General features: G+C 44.5%; 1 protein-coding gene across 1 annotated transcript; it reads right to left on the bottom strand.

Moving 5' to 3' along the window:
• Positions 1-2,715: 2,715 nt before the first annotated feature.
• LOC134432545 (E3 ubiquitin-protein ligase Topors-like) lies at positions 2,716-15,746 on the bottom strand. The gene is made up of 2 exons (XM_063181391.1): positions 15,687-15,746; positions 2,716-4,146 (listed from the first exon to the last, which is right to left on the bottom strand). The coding sequence occupies exons 1-2, from the start codon at positions 15,744-15,746 to the stop codon at positions 2,731-2,733; spliced, it is 1,476 nt and encodes a 491-aa protein (XP_063037461.1). The 3' UTR covers positions 2,716-2,730.
• Positions 15,747-16,838: the final 1,092 nt, after the last annotated feature.

Raw genomic sequence — 16,838 nt, 5'->3', positions numbered from 1 at the left:
AAGCCCAAATGAAAAAAAAAAAAAAAAAAAGATTGATGTCATGCATGTGAATGTAGAGAGCTGTCAAATCAGGCACACACTCTCATCCCTCCCAGGGAACAAAATGCAAATTAGAGACTTCTAAAACCACTTGCCCTTTAGAAAATGAGACCATACCCACCAAACTAAAGTTTGACTCTTTTGACTCTTTCCTGGCACAACTATCTCAGTAGACACAAAGTCATGCCTGTGAAAAAAAAGTAGAAAAAAGCCTGTTTCTTCCTTTGCTACATTTATAATAAGTTCAAACACAACTTGCCACAATTTGAAAGTGAAAAACTCAAATTGAAGTCGGGTTTTTGCTAAGTTCACACAATGTTCCTTTGAAAACAGTAAAGTAGACAGAGGCAACAGTCTCATACTCTGCAGTGTAAAAATGGTGCTTTAATGTTATCAAGACCCTTGAATGAGGCTTTCAAGCTGCATAAAGAACTAACACACAATTAAAAGACAGGAGATAAAACCTGTTTTATATTCCATATTTACAAATCTGTAATTATTTTAAGGATTTCATTCTCTTCCCATGCCTGCATGTATAATTTGAATTACTCTAGTATGAAACTAGATTAGGCCAACATATGAGAACTTAGATAGATATTTTCTCTTTACAGCCATCCAAGAATTAGATATCTAGCTTAAATTGTCCAACTAGGCTTTCATCCTAGGCCATCTAGTTTTTGCTGAAAGATTGGTGTCTTGGTTTTCATCCATGGGCCAGACTCATCAATGAATTATTACTCCATGCTCTGTTCCCAGATTTCTCCTGGGCGCTTTAAGAATGTGAATCAGACATAAATCAACAACGCACTTACTACCTGCATGAGAGTACAAACATCTAAGGGGAAGAGCTGCAAGGGGTTTTGCTATGCCACAGCAACACTGCTCCAAAATGCATCATCACATCAGCTTAAGCAGTTTAAGGTGGAAAAACGTACGTAACCACTGCCTGAATTTGGGACATAATCTGTATTTTTTCTCCCTGAAAGTGCCCAACCTTTTGCCACGTACACAAGGTGTTTCTGACAGGCAAAGATCACAAACTCCTTGCATAGACTCAGAGCAGATGTTTTGTCTTCTGAAGCAAAAACTTTTATCAAAAAAGTAACCTGAATTAGTGGATTTTTCATAGGCATATGGCAGAGAGATGCCACAGGGATGACGCATGGTCAAAACCATTGAGGATCTCATCTGCTTCCGCTCTTCATCTTTCCATAGCTTCCAAAATGTGCAAAACTAATGCAACTAATGTTAAACTACAGCTTTTATTAAACAGAATGAAGAGAAAAACATGGAATTAACCTGTGCATGAAGTGAGACATTTTTACCATTCATGTATAAAGCCTTTTGATTTTCAGAAAGCCATGTGGAATATGAAGGATAACCAAGAAGTTATTTCTACAGCTGGCCTTCTTGACTTGTTTCTGGTGCCTAACTATGCATCAGTCACATACTTTATATTCTAGTGACATTGATAATAGCAACTTGAAACAAACCTGTCTAAATGCTTCAAAATTATCAGGTGAACTTCAGTGAAAAAGTTCCCAATTACTTACAGGGATAACAAGGTTACAAAAGATTAAGAAGGTAATTTTTACCATTAACAAAGCCCAACATAATCCAACACACTTCAAGTATCTACAAAAGTGTATATTATCAAGTACGCTCCATTTCCTGGACAGAGTCTCAACTGCCAGTGCAAAAATCAACACCCTTGATTTATTTTTCCCTTTCATTAGGGTCTTCTGATGGTACAGGCGGAGTGTAATTTGAACAGAAAGGCATATTGTTTAAGTCTCATCTCATACATCTCTTTCCCAGCACTGACTCAGGATCACTCCACTCCCAAGTCCTCCAGTGCACACAAGAAGTTCCATGTTGGCTTTTCCTGTGTCAGGACAGAGCTAACAAAAGAAAGAAATGTAAGGAATGCTTTTCTGGGAGTGAAGTGCATTTCCCATTGATCATTCATAAAGGGAAGGTGGCATGTGAAGTATGTATCTAAATAAAACCTATGAGGACACAGGAGTGAGGAAATAGGCAAACTTCATGCAAGGTAGGGTTTTCTGCTCTCCTGAGAAGATCAATACTAAAAAAAACTTTGATTGTGTTTGTCCTAAAAACTTGGCAGTATCCCCTATTGTCCTCATGAATCAAAGAATTAATAAAATAGTATTTAAGCAGCATTTTCTACCTCTGCCTGTAGAAAAGATGCTTTCCAATGGCTTAGCCCTTCTTGCTAAGCTAATGTTCCAGGCTGCACTGTCTGCCAGACTAGGGAACTTGATTTGGAACAACGAGATCCAGTCATGCAGTGAGGAGATTAACTCACATCCGTTATAACACCTTTTGAGGCAACTCATTAAATCAGTCTGGCTGTGAAGTCCAGCAACTTGATGGCATTAATCTAATGTCTCGTCCCAGCCCTGAGGTTATCAGTGGACAGCTGTAATTACAATTGATTGAAAAGACATTTTCACAGAGGAGTTTCTGTTTCCTGGAATTCAGGCATTTCTGAATATTTTTCCTGTGTTGCCCAGCCCAGTCATTCCAATCTTATTATCTGCAGGCAGGCATATGCAGCTTTTTAGTAACTTGAAATCAAGGTATGAAATTGGCAATATTCTGATGACAGGCAAGCTTCAAAGTTAAGCTCTAATGACAAGCTCACATGGTCTTTTAATGGCACTGTATCTAATTTCTGCAACCTCCTACAGCCTCCCTGTATGTTGGGGAATGTGGTGAGAAGCTCCTGCTTGGTTCACTGTCACTCCAGCTGTGACACTGGACTGGTCGCTGTTTCTTGACCTCTTCCCTTTTCTCTTCCTTGATGGACTCCTCAGAGTCAGAGGACAGCTCGACCACTTCTGGGGTCCTCTCAGCCAGCGGCTTCACGTACCCAACAATGACACAATTGTCTGAGGAAGAGCCACTGTCGTTTGAGTCAGCATTGGCCTGTAACTCAGTCTGCAGCTTGGTTCTTCGGCTCCCTGAAGCAGAGTCCTCATCAGAACTTTCTGATGACTCCAGAGGAGAAGCTATGGTTGCACGAACCTCTTCTGAAACGGAATAGGAAGGCCCCGGAGTTTCGTCATCCCACGGGGCCTGACCAAGGCCAGGAACAGACAAACTATTATCGGGCCCTTGCGGGTACGCCACATCGGGAGATATTGTAATAATTGATGAGTCTGAGTGGCTTCCTTCCTCATACGACGGGGCAGGACAGTCGTAATTGGCGTGCTGATCGTATGCTTCTAAGTTAAAAGGACAACGAGCAAAACTGATGAATTCGTGCAGGAAGTGCTCTGTCCGATTCAGCAGAAATGGCTTCAGGTCCTCAGCAAAGGCCTGGCTTTCCAGATCGTACCTGGTTACGTTGCTCATGATGATGTGCTGCACAATGTTGATCAGAGACCCGTGGGCACCAAACAGGACCGTAAGCTCTCGCTTCAGCCAAGGAACCAGGCGGTGAAGGCAAGCAGGGTTGCGGCGGAAGAACTCGGCCGAAATCTCTCGGTATCGGCCGCCGTCCTGGATGCTGCGGATGCGCACGCCGGTGCGGTACAGAGCCCTGCGGAAGGCGATCATGTCCTCCTCCTGGATCTGCCGCAGAGATCTGCCCTCCGCGCTGGCCTTCCTCCTTGAGGCCAGCCTCCTGAGCATCTGCTGAATCTCCCTGTGCCTGTGTCGCGCCGGCTCGCTCGACAGCCCTTCAAACAACATCCCGTTATCCGGAGGGGACGGCATCCTTCGGGAAGGGGAACCACGCGCGCGGCGTTCCCTCGTCAAGGTGGTGCGGTAACGAAACCTCCGGCCGTCGGGGCTGGCAAAAGAGCTTGTTTCTAAAGGGCTGAGGATGTACTCCTTGAAGTCATCTTCAGCACGAATCGTGTGGAAAATGGAAAAGAAGGGTTGCTTGCAGAGCGGGCATTCTGCTTTGTTCTTGGACCACTCTTGCACGCAGCGGAAGCAGAACCTGTGCAAGCAGCGATCCAGATACGCCACGTTGTCAAATCTGTCCAGGCAGATGGGACACTTGGAGTCGGGAGACGCATCTGTCGGCAGCTTACTGGTGCTGGCTTTCGGAGAAAAATTGCTATCTTCTGCAATCTCTCAGCTAACAGAAAGCACCTAGTACCTCCCACATTTTAGGATTACCATTTGGCGAGTGAGGTCATCCCTGCTGCAAAGCACCTTGGAGCATGAGTCACATCCTGACCTGTGAAGGACAGGCTGAGTTTACTCACTGAGATAAGGAGTTTTTTCCAAGCAGATGCTCTGTGTGCACCTCCTGTTTCCACTCTTGGCTCTTAGCCAAAGGGTGCCCACAGGGTCACAACTTGCAGTGGAGATTCAAGGGTCTTTCTCTTTTTGTTTTTATTTTAGTTCCCTGCCATCTCAAGGATGGTCTTAAGCAACCATCTCATCTTGATGTGACCTGCAGGCAGCTGTCAGATGGCAGCATTGCTCACTGATATGTGAATGGGAATTGAGTCAGAAACTCAGAAAGCAATGGTTTAGCTTCAACAACCACTGTTTTAAGCCACCCAGTTCTCACAATCAAGTGAGCAATTTTACTTTATAAAATAATCATGTTCTAAAGCAAAAAAATAAAATAAAATTTGTTTTAAAAGAAAATTAATTATTTTTGTCTAGACAAAAATATAGACTCAGTCTTCTGGACATGAAAGGAGTCTAAATATACTGTCTAAACCAGCATTATAATCCAAAAGACCAAGAATGTACAACATGCAGTCACTTACCAAAGGGACTGAATATTTGCAAAATAGCATGCTCCTCTTGAGGAACTCTCTGGGTAACAATTGGAAGGGAAGATAGAAAGAAATTCAGTATGATCTGCAGACTTTTATTTCTGAACATGGAATAATATTTAATATTCCTGGCACAGGCTCTTCTATGCAAAGCCTTCAAGCTCTGAAATGCACTGCCTTCTACCAGCAAGCTGTAAATCCTCCCAGTCATTCCTCACACTCCTGCAGGGCTGCACATCCACTGGCCAAACAGCGGCCACATTAGCAACCTGACACCTTAAACAAATTCAACGCTTGCCCTTTGGTTGGCTGATGGCAAAGCAGCAAGTTAAACTGGAAAGGTCAAGTGGAAATCTCTGAACAGAGTGAGCCATATTGCAGACACAAAGTAAAGCGAGCAATGAGTTCTCAAGCTATGCGAAAACTGGGTCAAAAGGGCCTGAAACAGAAACTGTTAGGCAAAGTGAGAAACCAAGGTTGTTATTTCAAAGGCGGTCCATGTGGCAATATCGCTCTGTGGCCGGGATGTGCTTTGCTTTTGGCTCTGCTCAAGACTGCAGGCAGTTTTGAACTGAAAGCAGAGGTTGTATAAAGCAGATGCAAGCTGCATTGGGAGCAGAAGCCATGTTCAAAAACAAGGTGTGCAGGGAAAAGCAAAATCAACAATCCTGATAAAGGGAAGAAATTACATCACATGCTTTCACAGATAGGCAAGGACAGCATTGAAAATCTTCCACACTCACTAACAGGACACATATTCAAAACTTCTAACCTTCCAAGGATTTAATGCATGTTGTCCTCTTAAGTCACAATGTCTAAGCTTCCAGCCTTCTGCACCATTACTAAACCTGCCTCAAAAGAAGAGCAATGAAACCAGAAGTGTCTCCATCCTCCTCAAAGAAGGGTGCTAGCAGGACAGTGCTTACAAGAATCCCTGTAACACCCTTTGGTAGGCATTTCAGAACTTACAAAGGTGGTGCTTTGTGATCCTGGGCAGCTTCTGGTCCTTCATTGCAATGTATTCAGAGCACACAACACTGAGCGTAGAAACAGGGAACTTTGAAAAAAGAGATGCATGGCAGGTGTGAACACTATGAAGACAACCCATCCTTTCCCTGGTGGAATGCAATCAGAAAAAGCATTACAAACCAGGACTGTGGGAACTGGTGTAAGACAATAGCAGAATCCTGCACTGAAAAATTTACCTGGAAATTTGTACAGAAATACTAAGGGCACAGTGGTTTTACTAGAAACCTTAGCCTGTTACCCCAAATTATCTGTCCTTACATTTTGGAAAAAACAGCCAGCACTTGTGAACAGGGACTGAAGTGACATCCTACTGTAACAGCAGCTTCTTTTAAAGAGGATGAGCCAGGTTGAGTAGAGACCATAAGGGAAAGAATAACAAAGGTAATTCACATTCTGTCTTGCTTCCATAACAGCTGAGCCCTGCACACAGAAAGGCTTCTGAGGCTCCCTCCTCTGCTCCTTGTATGCAGTGGAAATGCTGCTTTTATTGTATGCCACATCATTATGTTGCAGCTGGAGAAAGAAAAAAAAAATATAAGCCCTTTTTGTACTTGCCTATAAATGGTCAGGTCATGAAAGAAATAAATTGCAACAAATTATGAGGTCCTACTCAATCTGCAGCTCTCTGCAAGCACAGAGTATTCCCAGGTAAGCTTGCCCATTTATTTAATTTACCTTTTTTTTTCCATTTAATTAATTTTCTTTTTTTCCCCCTTTTGTAATTAAATATACTTTAGACATCAAAACAGCCAATATGGAACAGCCTGGTTTTGAAAGCCAGCATGCTTTGTAACCGTGGCAAGCTCTCAGAGTCAGGCTGATGCTGCAAGGAATGAACTGCACATTTAAGTTACATAAGCAACTTTCACTAGAGAATATATAAAATGTCAAAATCTGGTACTATGCTTTATGTTCCTCTGTTTCAGAGTTTAAAAGTTAAAAACTACTGCAAAACCACCAAAGGTTTTCAGTCACAAAGGTGCATGCTTTGAGCTTTAGATATTTGAGAAGTATTTTAAGATGAAACTTGGTGATTTGAGAAGGTTTCAAGGTCTGATTTTTTTATTTAGTTTATTCAATTTTAGCATTCCTGGAGTTTGGAAAGTTAGATGTCCATCTGGATCCCACAGTTTTAAGATTTTTTTTTTTAAATTCTGAGGTAAAATAACTTTCCTTGATATTCACAAAAAGGCAGTTTACAAATATAATCACATGTGCTTTCCTTTACCATGGACACATGATTCAACTGGCTGCCAGCAAAACAGGCTGCTAAATGCTGAGAAGGTTTGCAATCAGTCTGCAATGAAAAAATCTATACCCCTCCACCAAAATTTACATGGCATATTAAAGAGATAACATAATCATTGAGCAGAAAGCAACCACATGAAATAAATGCAGCAAATATTTGCTTATCCAGCCACTAAATAAGTAAAATGCAACCTAGATTGAGTGAGACAAAAATGGAGAGTCCTTATTTTTCATATGATACAAACTATTATCATACTCTTCCTTAAAAAGCCATGTGAACAAGTTGAAGTTACAGCATGGTGGAAGGAGAGTACAAGCACACTCGTGCTGTGCCACATCATATTTGTTGTGTTCTAAAGGCAAGTTAGCTCATTTCTTGCAGCACTTGTGAAAACAGGAGAAAAAATAGATGAGGGTGGGGCAAGAAGAGAATTTGAAATCTAGAAACAGAGCAAACCCCCATTCTCTTCTTCAAGTTTCAAAGGCATCCTCATTTGCATTTCCATAACTGAAAATTGAAAGTGCACATTTACTTCTACCCTTTCAGATGTGATATTGTACAAATTCAAAATGGGCCCACAGTCTGAAGAGACACAACCTGGAGTCCAAGTCACCCCTGAAGTACCAGCAGAACAAAACCTGTGCAGGGATACAGCAGCCAAGATCAGTACATAGCAGCAGGTCAGCCCCTCAGCTTGGTCTGAGGTGCCTGTACTTCAGAGACTGTAAAAATAGAAAGCAGCAGGTTTTTAAGAAAGCACCAGCATTCAGTAGTGCTGCAGGTTAATGGTATTCTGTTAAAGCCATATGGATCAGTGTCATGCAGACTCCAAGGAGGAAGGAGAAGGGGACAGGGTGATGAAGAAAACTGAGACAGGAGAGTGGGAAAGCTGAGGAAGAGAAGAAGGGTAGCTGCATCTCCACTGGTCTCTATGGCTATTGCACAGAGTCAGGAGCTCATCCTGAAAATGGCAATTTAATATGCCCACACCCTAGGCCCAGATAGAAACACTGGTTCCAGTGTCTGCTCCCCACAGGAATTCCCCATCTGGCACAAGGTAAAGAGCAAATCAAGCTCTGGCTGAGCATCCCATAATCTAAAACTAATCCCTCGGATACTCCTTTGGACACCAGCCACCTTTTGTGCCTGATGCCACACGCTGGGTAAAGCAGCATCAGCTCCTTATGGCCATTCTCCTTGGCACAGAAAGGCTCTGGGTGCCGCCTGTGCTGGCAGGGTGCTGTGTGGGGAGAATGCCAGCAGGCACAGCTTTGCAGCCCACCTTGAACCAAGGACATATCCATGCACACACACCAGAGTCAGACAGCACTTCAGATCAGATGAGGCACCCCTCTAAAAAGGCTTCAGGTTATGTGCAAAACTTGGTCATCGTTTAGGCAGGTGTATAAGAACAAGGACCAGGAGATGGTCTGTGTACTGGTTTTGGATTAGGTAGTGTCCACTTTCTTCACAGTGCCAGTATAGGGCTGGGTTTTGGATTTGCGATGAACACAGGGTTGATAACACAGGAATATTTTTGTTATTGCTAAGCAGGGCTTAAACAGAGCCAAGGCCTTTGTTGCTCCTCACCCACACCACCAGTGAAGAGGCTGAGGGAAGGAGAAAGGCAGAAGGAATTGTGAGAGGACACAGCTGCAACTAGATGACCCCAAATGATCCAAAGAATATCCCAGTCCTACAGCTTATGGTGCCATGCTTAGCATGTAAAACTGGGGGAAGAAGAAGAAAGGGGAGGAAGTTCAGTCATGGCATTTGTCTTCCCAAGTCATCCTTACACAGGATGGGGCCCTGCTCTCTTGGAGATGGCTGAACATTTGGCTGCCTATGGGAAACAAGAATGAATTCCTTGATTTGCTTTGCTTCTTTTACTTTCCCTATAAAACTGTGTTTATCTCAACCCATGTGTCCTGTCCTGCTGTAAAAGGGGAGTTGGGGAGGATTCCTATTGATAGACCTCTCAGATGAAAATAAAGCACAAGTGCAGCAATATTATCTCTGAGAACTGTTTGTTGATAAAGCAGGGTAAGTGCTGCTGCCGAAGCGGGACAGAATCTGGAGCAGGGAGGGGAGAAGAGAGAGGGAGCAGGAGCAGCAGGCCGGGCCAGGCCGCTGCCGCCGCTCAGCCCCAGCCGGGCGGGCGGAGCGGGCGCTGCGAGCGGGGCCGGGCCCGCGCAGCTCCGGGCGCGTTCCCGAGCGGGGCAGCACCGCGTGCCCGCGCCGGGCCGGGCCGGGCCGGGAGGCGCACGGGATGTCTGTCTGTCTGTCTGTCTGTCTGTCTGTCTGTCTGTCTGTCTGTCTGTCTGTCTGTCTGTCTGTCTGTCTGTCTGTCCTGCCCGGGAAGCGGCGGAGCCCGGCGGGACAGCGCGGACAGCGAGCGAGGGGCGAGGAGGGCCGGGCTGAGCCTCCGGGCGAGCCCCTGATCCCTCCAAGGAAGGAACTCAAAGCAAAATGGCATCGGTGGTGTCGCAGTTCATTGCTTTGATGTGCTAAAGCTCCTCCCGCAGCCCGATTTCCCAGGCGGTTTGTGCCAGGCACCCGGGCATCAGCATCGCCCCCAGCAAGTGGGGTCACTCGCAGCCCGAGCGGGGAAGCTTTGTCTGGCCTGAGTGGCTGCCAGGCCAAGGCTCCCCGGGACAGGGCCCCCACACGTGTGCAGTCCTTACAGTGATGTTTCACCTCATATATACCACATGGTGAGCCATAAATAAAAATCAAATTGGTCCCTCTCAGGTATGTGAATTTATGATTTAGAAGGTACCACATAGTGATACATAAATACTAATTAATGAATGGCAACCCTGCAAGGATTTTAGTTTGGTGCTTGTGTGTAGTTAAAACTGAATTAATTGGCTTTACGTCCTGAAGTTCAGCACATGCTTTTGTATGTGAATAGTCACCTTGAAGTGACTGGGAACAGCTGTCAGTCGTGGGAACCTTCATGTCTGACATGGATCTGAAGCCTACTGCAGATGTTTATACGGAGCATGCTTTTTTAAAAATTGTTTGCTTTTATTGACTTTGATGGGATGATTTGCCCCAAGTCAGGTGAGTAATTTGTGTGGATTTTGGATTTAGTCTTCTAAAGGAAGGAAAAGGGGAAGAAATTGAAACAGATTGTGCTAGGGATTTCTCCTTCTTGCAATAGACACTTTTACCTGCCACAAAATGTATTGTCTGTCCACAGTTACATCTGAAAAATAACAACAGAGAACTCAGAGTGTGTTTTCCTGCATTTGAGAGCCTTTGTAGCAATGTGCAGTGACAGCAGGATGACTGCAGCTGATGAAAAATGATAAGATGTGATTATCAAGCTGCATAACCAGCAAATTATTTCACTTGCTTGGGTTTGAATTTTTTTTCTTTTTGTACTCTAATGCTGGCACCGAGCTTTTGGTTCACGATAAAAAACCAATATATAGTCTTAATTGTAGTTCATAATTTTATTAATTTTGATTACTTTGCTACTTGAATCAGTGTAAGGATAGAGTCAAAATATCATCTATATCTTTTGTAATGGAGAACTATGAAAATCACTCTGTCAAAAAATAATTTGTTGAGGAAAAATATATTGTCCTGATGACTGTAATCAGTAACACACTTAGTGTGAACAAAGTAAATGTTGTCTTTATCTGCTGGCCATGGGCTCTTAACTGCTGCAATTATTTCAAAATGAGTGGAAGAAAATGCGTTTTCCTTTTCCTTAGAGTGACTGTTGTCCTTCTGTTCTTAAGTGTGATGTGTGCCACAGAGGAAGGAACTAAAGGAACGTACTGTCTATGTTTTTTGGTCTCACCAAGTCCAGAAATCGCTTTTAGAGCAATCCTGAATAGCCACACATCTGTACCCAGTTAAAAGATTATTATGACATTATTATTATTAGAAATCGCTGCAGCAACAACTTGCCAAATGAACCATTAAAAGCAAGCCAGACTCACTGAACCACAGTAAAATCAATTAACGGCTGCTTGGGGCAACATATGGTCTTTGAAGGTCTTTATCTTTTTAACCATTTGTCTCTTCCAGTGTTCGTGGCAGAGCTCTCCACCTCTCTTTCATTTGAATGCAAAGAGCCATTTCAAATACTGCAACTTCCTCTTAGTAACAAGCTCATTTAGTGGTGTGTCACTGTTAAATTGGACCTCTACTGACATGCAGAAATTTGAATTAAAGGGAGAAAACACCTTTTACTGTTAAGGAAAACGGTGTGTTCTTTCTGCTTTGGGAATTTCACTTGAGCCTTTTTGGCTGTTGCTCTACCCTACGCCCTGAGCGCCTCTTTTGTGGTTGTTGTTTTCGAGGCTGAGGTTTCAGAGATGCTGAACCATTGGTTTTTTCAGATGACAAAAAAGGGAGGTGGAAGGGCGATTCCCGTGGCTGGATTTGCACAGCGATTGCCGGCTGCACGGACCCGAGCAGCAGCCGGGCTGTGCCGGGAGCGTGAGCCAACACTGCCGTCTAGCCTCGGCCGTGCGCCCTGCTGCCTCCGTCCGTCCGTCCGTCCGTCCGTCCGTCCGTGCGTCCGTGTGCGAGCTAACGCAGCTCTGCCGAGCCTCCGCCCGCCAGTCTCCTGTTGTACTCACTTCCGTTGGGAAACACAGGATCTTCTGAAGTGGCCACAGCACGAGATGAGGGATGGAAGACGGCAGCAAACAGTGGAGGAGATCTGAAGTGGCAATGCGTCAAGAAAAGGCACCGTCTGTGTTTGCAGATAGGGAAATGAAACCCCTCTGTCCAAACTCTTACAAGATATCTGGTGGCACAACAAGGCAGAAAACCCAATTCCAGGTCTGTTCAGTATTTCTAATGACAAAGCATTTGCAATGTCATTGAGCAGGGTCTCCTGACATATCACCCCCTGCTATATCCTTTGGGCTCTGTGTTGAATCCCACTTTCCTATGTCTCTCTCTCCCTTTTCCTTCTCTGTCTCATACCAAAAATACATCTTTTTTACTCTTTCCCCACAGAAGTTGTAGTTTTGCTTCTTGGTGTGTGGTGACCTGTGAGCTACTTGACTGAAGTAGTTTGAAGTGCTGTGTTTAGGTTTTATATGCATATTTTGTCTGGACATCTTGGGATTTTAAAACTTTGTATTGCTTCCATTCACCATGAACTTGTGTTTGTTTACCAAAATCTGTGTCTATATAGCCTTTACGTTACAGATGGTAGTGCATAAATAATAAAGAGGATAACAAATATATAAAACATTTTTACTATATATGTGAGTATATGTATTATTATTTTTAAAGAGGCAGAAGGTTCTATTAGGGCTCTAATAGAAGAAATTGCACAATTCCTCCATTTTCAAACAGCATGTAATGCAGGAATGAAGCAATTATATTCAAGCTTTCTGGGTAGTGTAACTTGTGAGAAATTGATTATTATGATATATTAAAGTGATTTAAAGCTGTATTTAGCCCAGAGTGGCCTGACAAGTGATTTTGATTATTATGATATATTAAAGTGATTTAAAGCTGTATTTAGCCCAGAGTGGCCTGACAAGTGATTTTGTTTCTTGTTTTTACTCATTTTCAATAGACTTCTTTAAATAATTCAGCTACAACAGTAATCATAGAATCATCAGGGCTGGAAAAGACCTTCAAGATCATCAAACACAACCTTTGGTCAACCACACCCTGGCATTTAGACCATTACACATCCAATCATTTCTTGAACACTTCCAGGGATTGTGACTCCACCACTTCCCTGGGCAGCTTGTTCCAAAGCCTGTCAGTGAAGAAATCCATCCTGATGTCCAACATGGACCTCCCCTGGCACAGCTTGAAGCTATGTCCTCTCCTCCTGCCAGTAGCAGCCTGAGAAAACAGGCTGATCCCCACTTTCAGGTAGCTGTAGGGAGTAATAAGGTCACCCCTGAGCCTCCTTTTCTGCAGGCTAAAAATCCCCACTCCCTCAGTCACTCCCACAGAACTCACTCTATACACACTCTACCATCTCTGTTGCCCTTCTCTGGACACACCAGCACCTCAGTGGGTTTCTTTTAGTGAGAGGCCGAGAACTGGACACAGGAATTGAGGTGTGGATTCACCAAGTACAGGGGCATGGTCACTGTCCTGGTCCTGCTGGCCACGCTATTGCTGGTACAGGCCAGGGCACCACTGGCCTTCTTGGCACACTGCTGGCTCCTGTTCAGCCATTGTTGACCAACACTCCCAGGTGCTTCACCTCTGGGCTGATTTCCAGCCCCTCCCTCCCCAGCCTGCGGCTCTGCAGGGGTTGTTGTGACCCAGGTGTAGGACCTGGCACTTGGCCTTGTGTAACCTCACACAACTGGCCTCGGCCAATCAATCCAGCCTGTCCAGATCCCTCTGCAGAGCATTCCTGCCCTCCAGCACATCAACTTGGTGTCATTTGCAAAGTGACTGAGGATGCACTTGATCCCCTCACCCAGATCATGAATAAAGATGTTAAACAAGACCGGTCCCAACACAGATTTCTGCGAAACACCCCTGGTGAGCAGCCACCAGCTGGATACAGCACTGTTTGCCACCATTCTCTGGGCCTGGCCATCCAGCCAGTTTCTAGCCCAGTGAAGATGCCAAGCTGCAGGCTGCCAGCTTTTCCAGGAGTGTGCTGTGGGAGACAGTGTTAAAGGCCTTGCTGAAGTCAGGCAGACACATCGACAGCCTTTCCCTCATGCTCTAGGTGGGTCACCTTGTCATAGAAGGAAATTAGGCTGATCAAGTAAGACTTGCCTTTCCTAAACCCATGCTGGCTGGGCCTGATCCCCCCTGCTTGTCTTGTACATGCCATGGGAGCACACTCAAGAAAATCTGTACCATAACTTTTACCGGCACCAGGTTTAGCTGTCCTTACATATTCTTATCAACCTTATAATTAACATGTATCCATGGGTACTGCCTCACGTTAATGAGACAAGGTTATATTTGAAGGAGAATCTTTTGTCTCCATTAAAGCAGCTGTTAGTGTGGCTGCATACCTGGGTGAATCAACTAATCATTTCATTAAATGAAAGTCCTCTTAGGTATGCTAATCAAAAGCATGCTGATCACAATTTTTTTTCAGACAACCCCCCTGAAACCTAAACAAACAAACCACTTCAAGGCTAATAAACCAGACTTACTCGGACATATAAGCTATGCTTTATTAAAGAGGATTAAAGAAAAAGAAGATCTGAGGGAGATTTCATCAGCATTATGCATATATTCCTTTAGCCATCTCTGGTGATGTCATCTGAATGGTTAATGCTGCCTAAACATAGTTATTTGCTGCATCATTTTGAATGTGACAGGAAACACAAGCTTTCTGCTCTGAACTGCATCTTCTTGGGTGAGAAGATGGTGGATACTGAGCACTGAAACAAAACCCTTCTGATTAAATCCCAGAAGCAGGCTGAGGGGGTTTCTATGTGCTTCTTGACTTCTATGAGCAAGCATACAAGCAGAAGCTGAACAGAGTTTTATCAAGAAGGAGAGGTGGAATGTATAACACTGTCAGTGAACAGTTTCACAGACAGCTTTTTCAGAGAGAGGGAGATCAGTGTATTAAAAAATGAAATAACTGGCTTTAAAACTTCATAGGTGTGGTTTAAACCCAGCAGGCAACTAAGTACAATGCAGCTGTTTGCTCACTCCCTCTCCAGCAAGATCAGAGAGAAAATCAGAACAGTAGAAGTAAGAACCTTATGGGCTGATAAAATAACAGCTTAATAGGTAAAGCAAAAGACACATATACAAGCAAAATAAAACAAAGAATTCCTTCACCACTTCCCAGAGGCAGGCAGATGTTCAGCCATATCCAAGAAAGCAGGGTTCCATCATGCATAACAGTAATTTCAGAAGACAAATGCCCTCCCCCTTGGTTCCTTCTTCTTCACCCAGCTTTATATATTGAGCATGATACTACAGGGTGTGGGATACCCCTTGAGTCCACTAAGACCAGCTGAACTGAGAGTGTCCTGTCTTCTCCCAACTCCTTCTGTGTCCCCAGCCTCCTCCTGGTGGTGTGGGTAAGGAGCAACAAAGGCCTTGGCTCTGTGGAAACCCTGCTCAGCAGTAACAGAAAATGCTTTATATTGTCATCACTGGTTTAAGTGCAAATCCAAAACACAGCCCTATACCAGCCACTGTGAAGAAAACTACCCCAGCCAAACTCATACAACTTTTGTCATGCTGTAGTCCTACACGATTTTATAGAATCTCATTGACACCCCCTATTTCCTCTCCATCCTTTGATATAATACACAGATATAATTCCCTTAGTCTATGGACACCCCCCACAAAAGCCCACCAAATACTAACATATGTCCATAGAATGCCAGCTGAATTACTTTCAGGGCCCATGAGCTGAGGCTCTGTCTGTTCTGCTGGTCACTCAGGACAGGATAGGAGAGGTGATGTGCTGTGGTACTGTGGCCTAGAGCCAGCTCAGGTGAAGTCACTGCTGCATTTGCACTGTTTATTGTAAGACTTGTCCTCCATTGGTTCATGTGGCTCCTATTACAGTAATTCCTGTAAGCAAAACTCAAATAATGGGTTACAACAATTTAAAGGCATTTTGTGCCAGACTGAAGGGTTTAAGAGTGTAATGATCTCCTCACCTTGCTTCTAGCCTGGCTAGAAACAGGGGTTCCTGCTATAGCAATTACAGGGTCCACCATGGACCTCCAGAGGATACAGAAGGACAGCCTGTCTGACCATGCCTTCACCATGGGCTGCAGGCGAATCCCTGCCTCATCACCTGGCGCACATCCTGCCTCTCCTTCTTCTTCAGGAAAAGGGTTTCTCACACTCTTCCCCTGTACTGTGGACTCATCCACAGGTCACAGCCCCTTTGGCTCAAGTTCATGCTGGAATTCCATCCTGTCCCGTGCAGCAGACAGCTCCAATGCCCTGGCCACCTGCCAGCCCAGGCACACCGTGGCTGTTATCAAAATGTTCCCAGGCACAGCTGAGTGAGATAAGAAGCAGAGCACTACAGCAAACAGCCACCAACAAGCACTGGATTGCAATACAGCATCAGGCAAGTGACCCCTGTGGGCAAGCACTGCAGCCTGCTGATTAATAATTTAACAGTTTCATCTAGCACATTCCAATCTAGTCTGTCATAATCTGAGTTTTCTGAGCTCCCCATTGGGTCCAAAGAAGGACCGTTGTGGTTTAACCCCAGCCAGCAACTAAACACCCCGTAACTACTTGCTCACACCTCTGTAGTGGGATGAGGAAGAGAACTGGAACAGTAAGTGAAAAAACCTCATGGGTTGAGATAAACACAGTTTAACAGGGAAAGTAAAAGTCACAAAAAGAAGCTATGCGAAATAAGGAATTCATTCATTGCTTCCCATAGGCAGCCAGCCAGGTGTTCAGCCATCTCCAGGAGAGCAGGGCCCCATCCTGTGTAAGGATGACTTGGGAAGACAAACGCCATGACTGAACTTCCTCCCCTTCCTTCTTCTTCCCCTACTTTTACATGCTAAGCATGGCATCATACATGGGAATATGGGATAGGGATATCCCTTGGGTCATTTGGGGTCAGCTGTTGCAGCTGTGTCCCCTCACAATTCCTTGTACATCCTCAGCCTCCTCACTGGTGGTGTGGGTGAGGAGCAGCAAAGACCTTGGCTCAGCAGGAAAAAAAAAAATCCCTATGTTATCAGCTCTGTTTTCAGCACAAATTCAAATCAGTCTGAGAGCGTGAAGAAAATTAGCCCTACTCCAGCCAAAATCGGCACCTTCCCACTGGACTAGGAGGT

Source organism: Melospiza melodia, chromosome Z, assembly GCF_035770615.1.
Source record: "Melospiza melodia melodia isolate bMelMel2 chromosome Z, bMelMel2.pri, whole genome shotgun sequence".
NCBI lineage: Eukaryota > Metazoa > Chordata > Aves > Passeriformes > Passerellidae > Melospiza > Melospiza melodia.
This window is presented reverse-complemented; position numbering and strand designations above follow the sequence as displayed.

Excerpts from the sequence above, each read along its gene's own strand:
- LOC134432545 (XM_063181391.1), bottom strand. The coding sequence starts at position 15,746 with ATGGTGGACCCTGTAATTGCTATAGCAGGAACCCCTGTTTCTAGCCAG. Across the intron at positions 4,147-15,686 it reads CTAGCCAGGCTAGAAGCAAG|ATTGCAGAAGATAGCAATTT; the intron begins GTGAGGAGATCA and ends GTTAGCTGAGAG.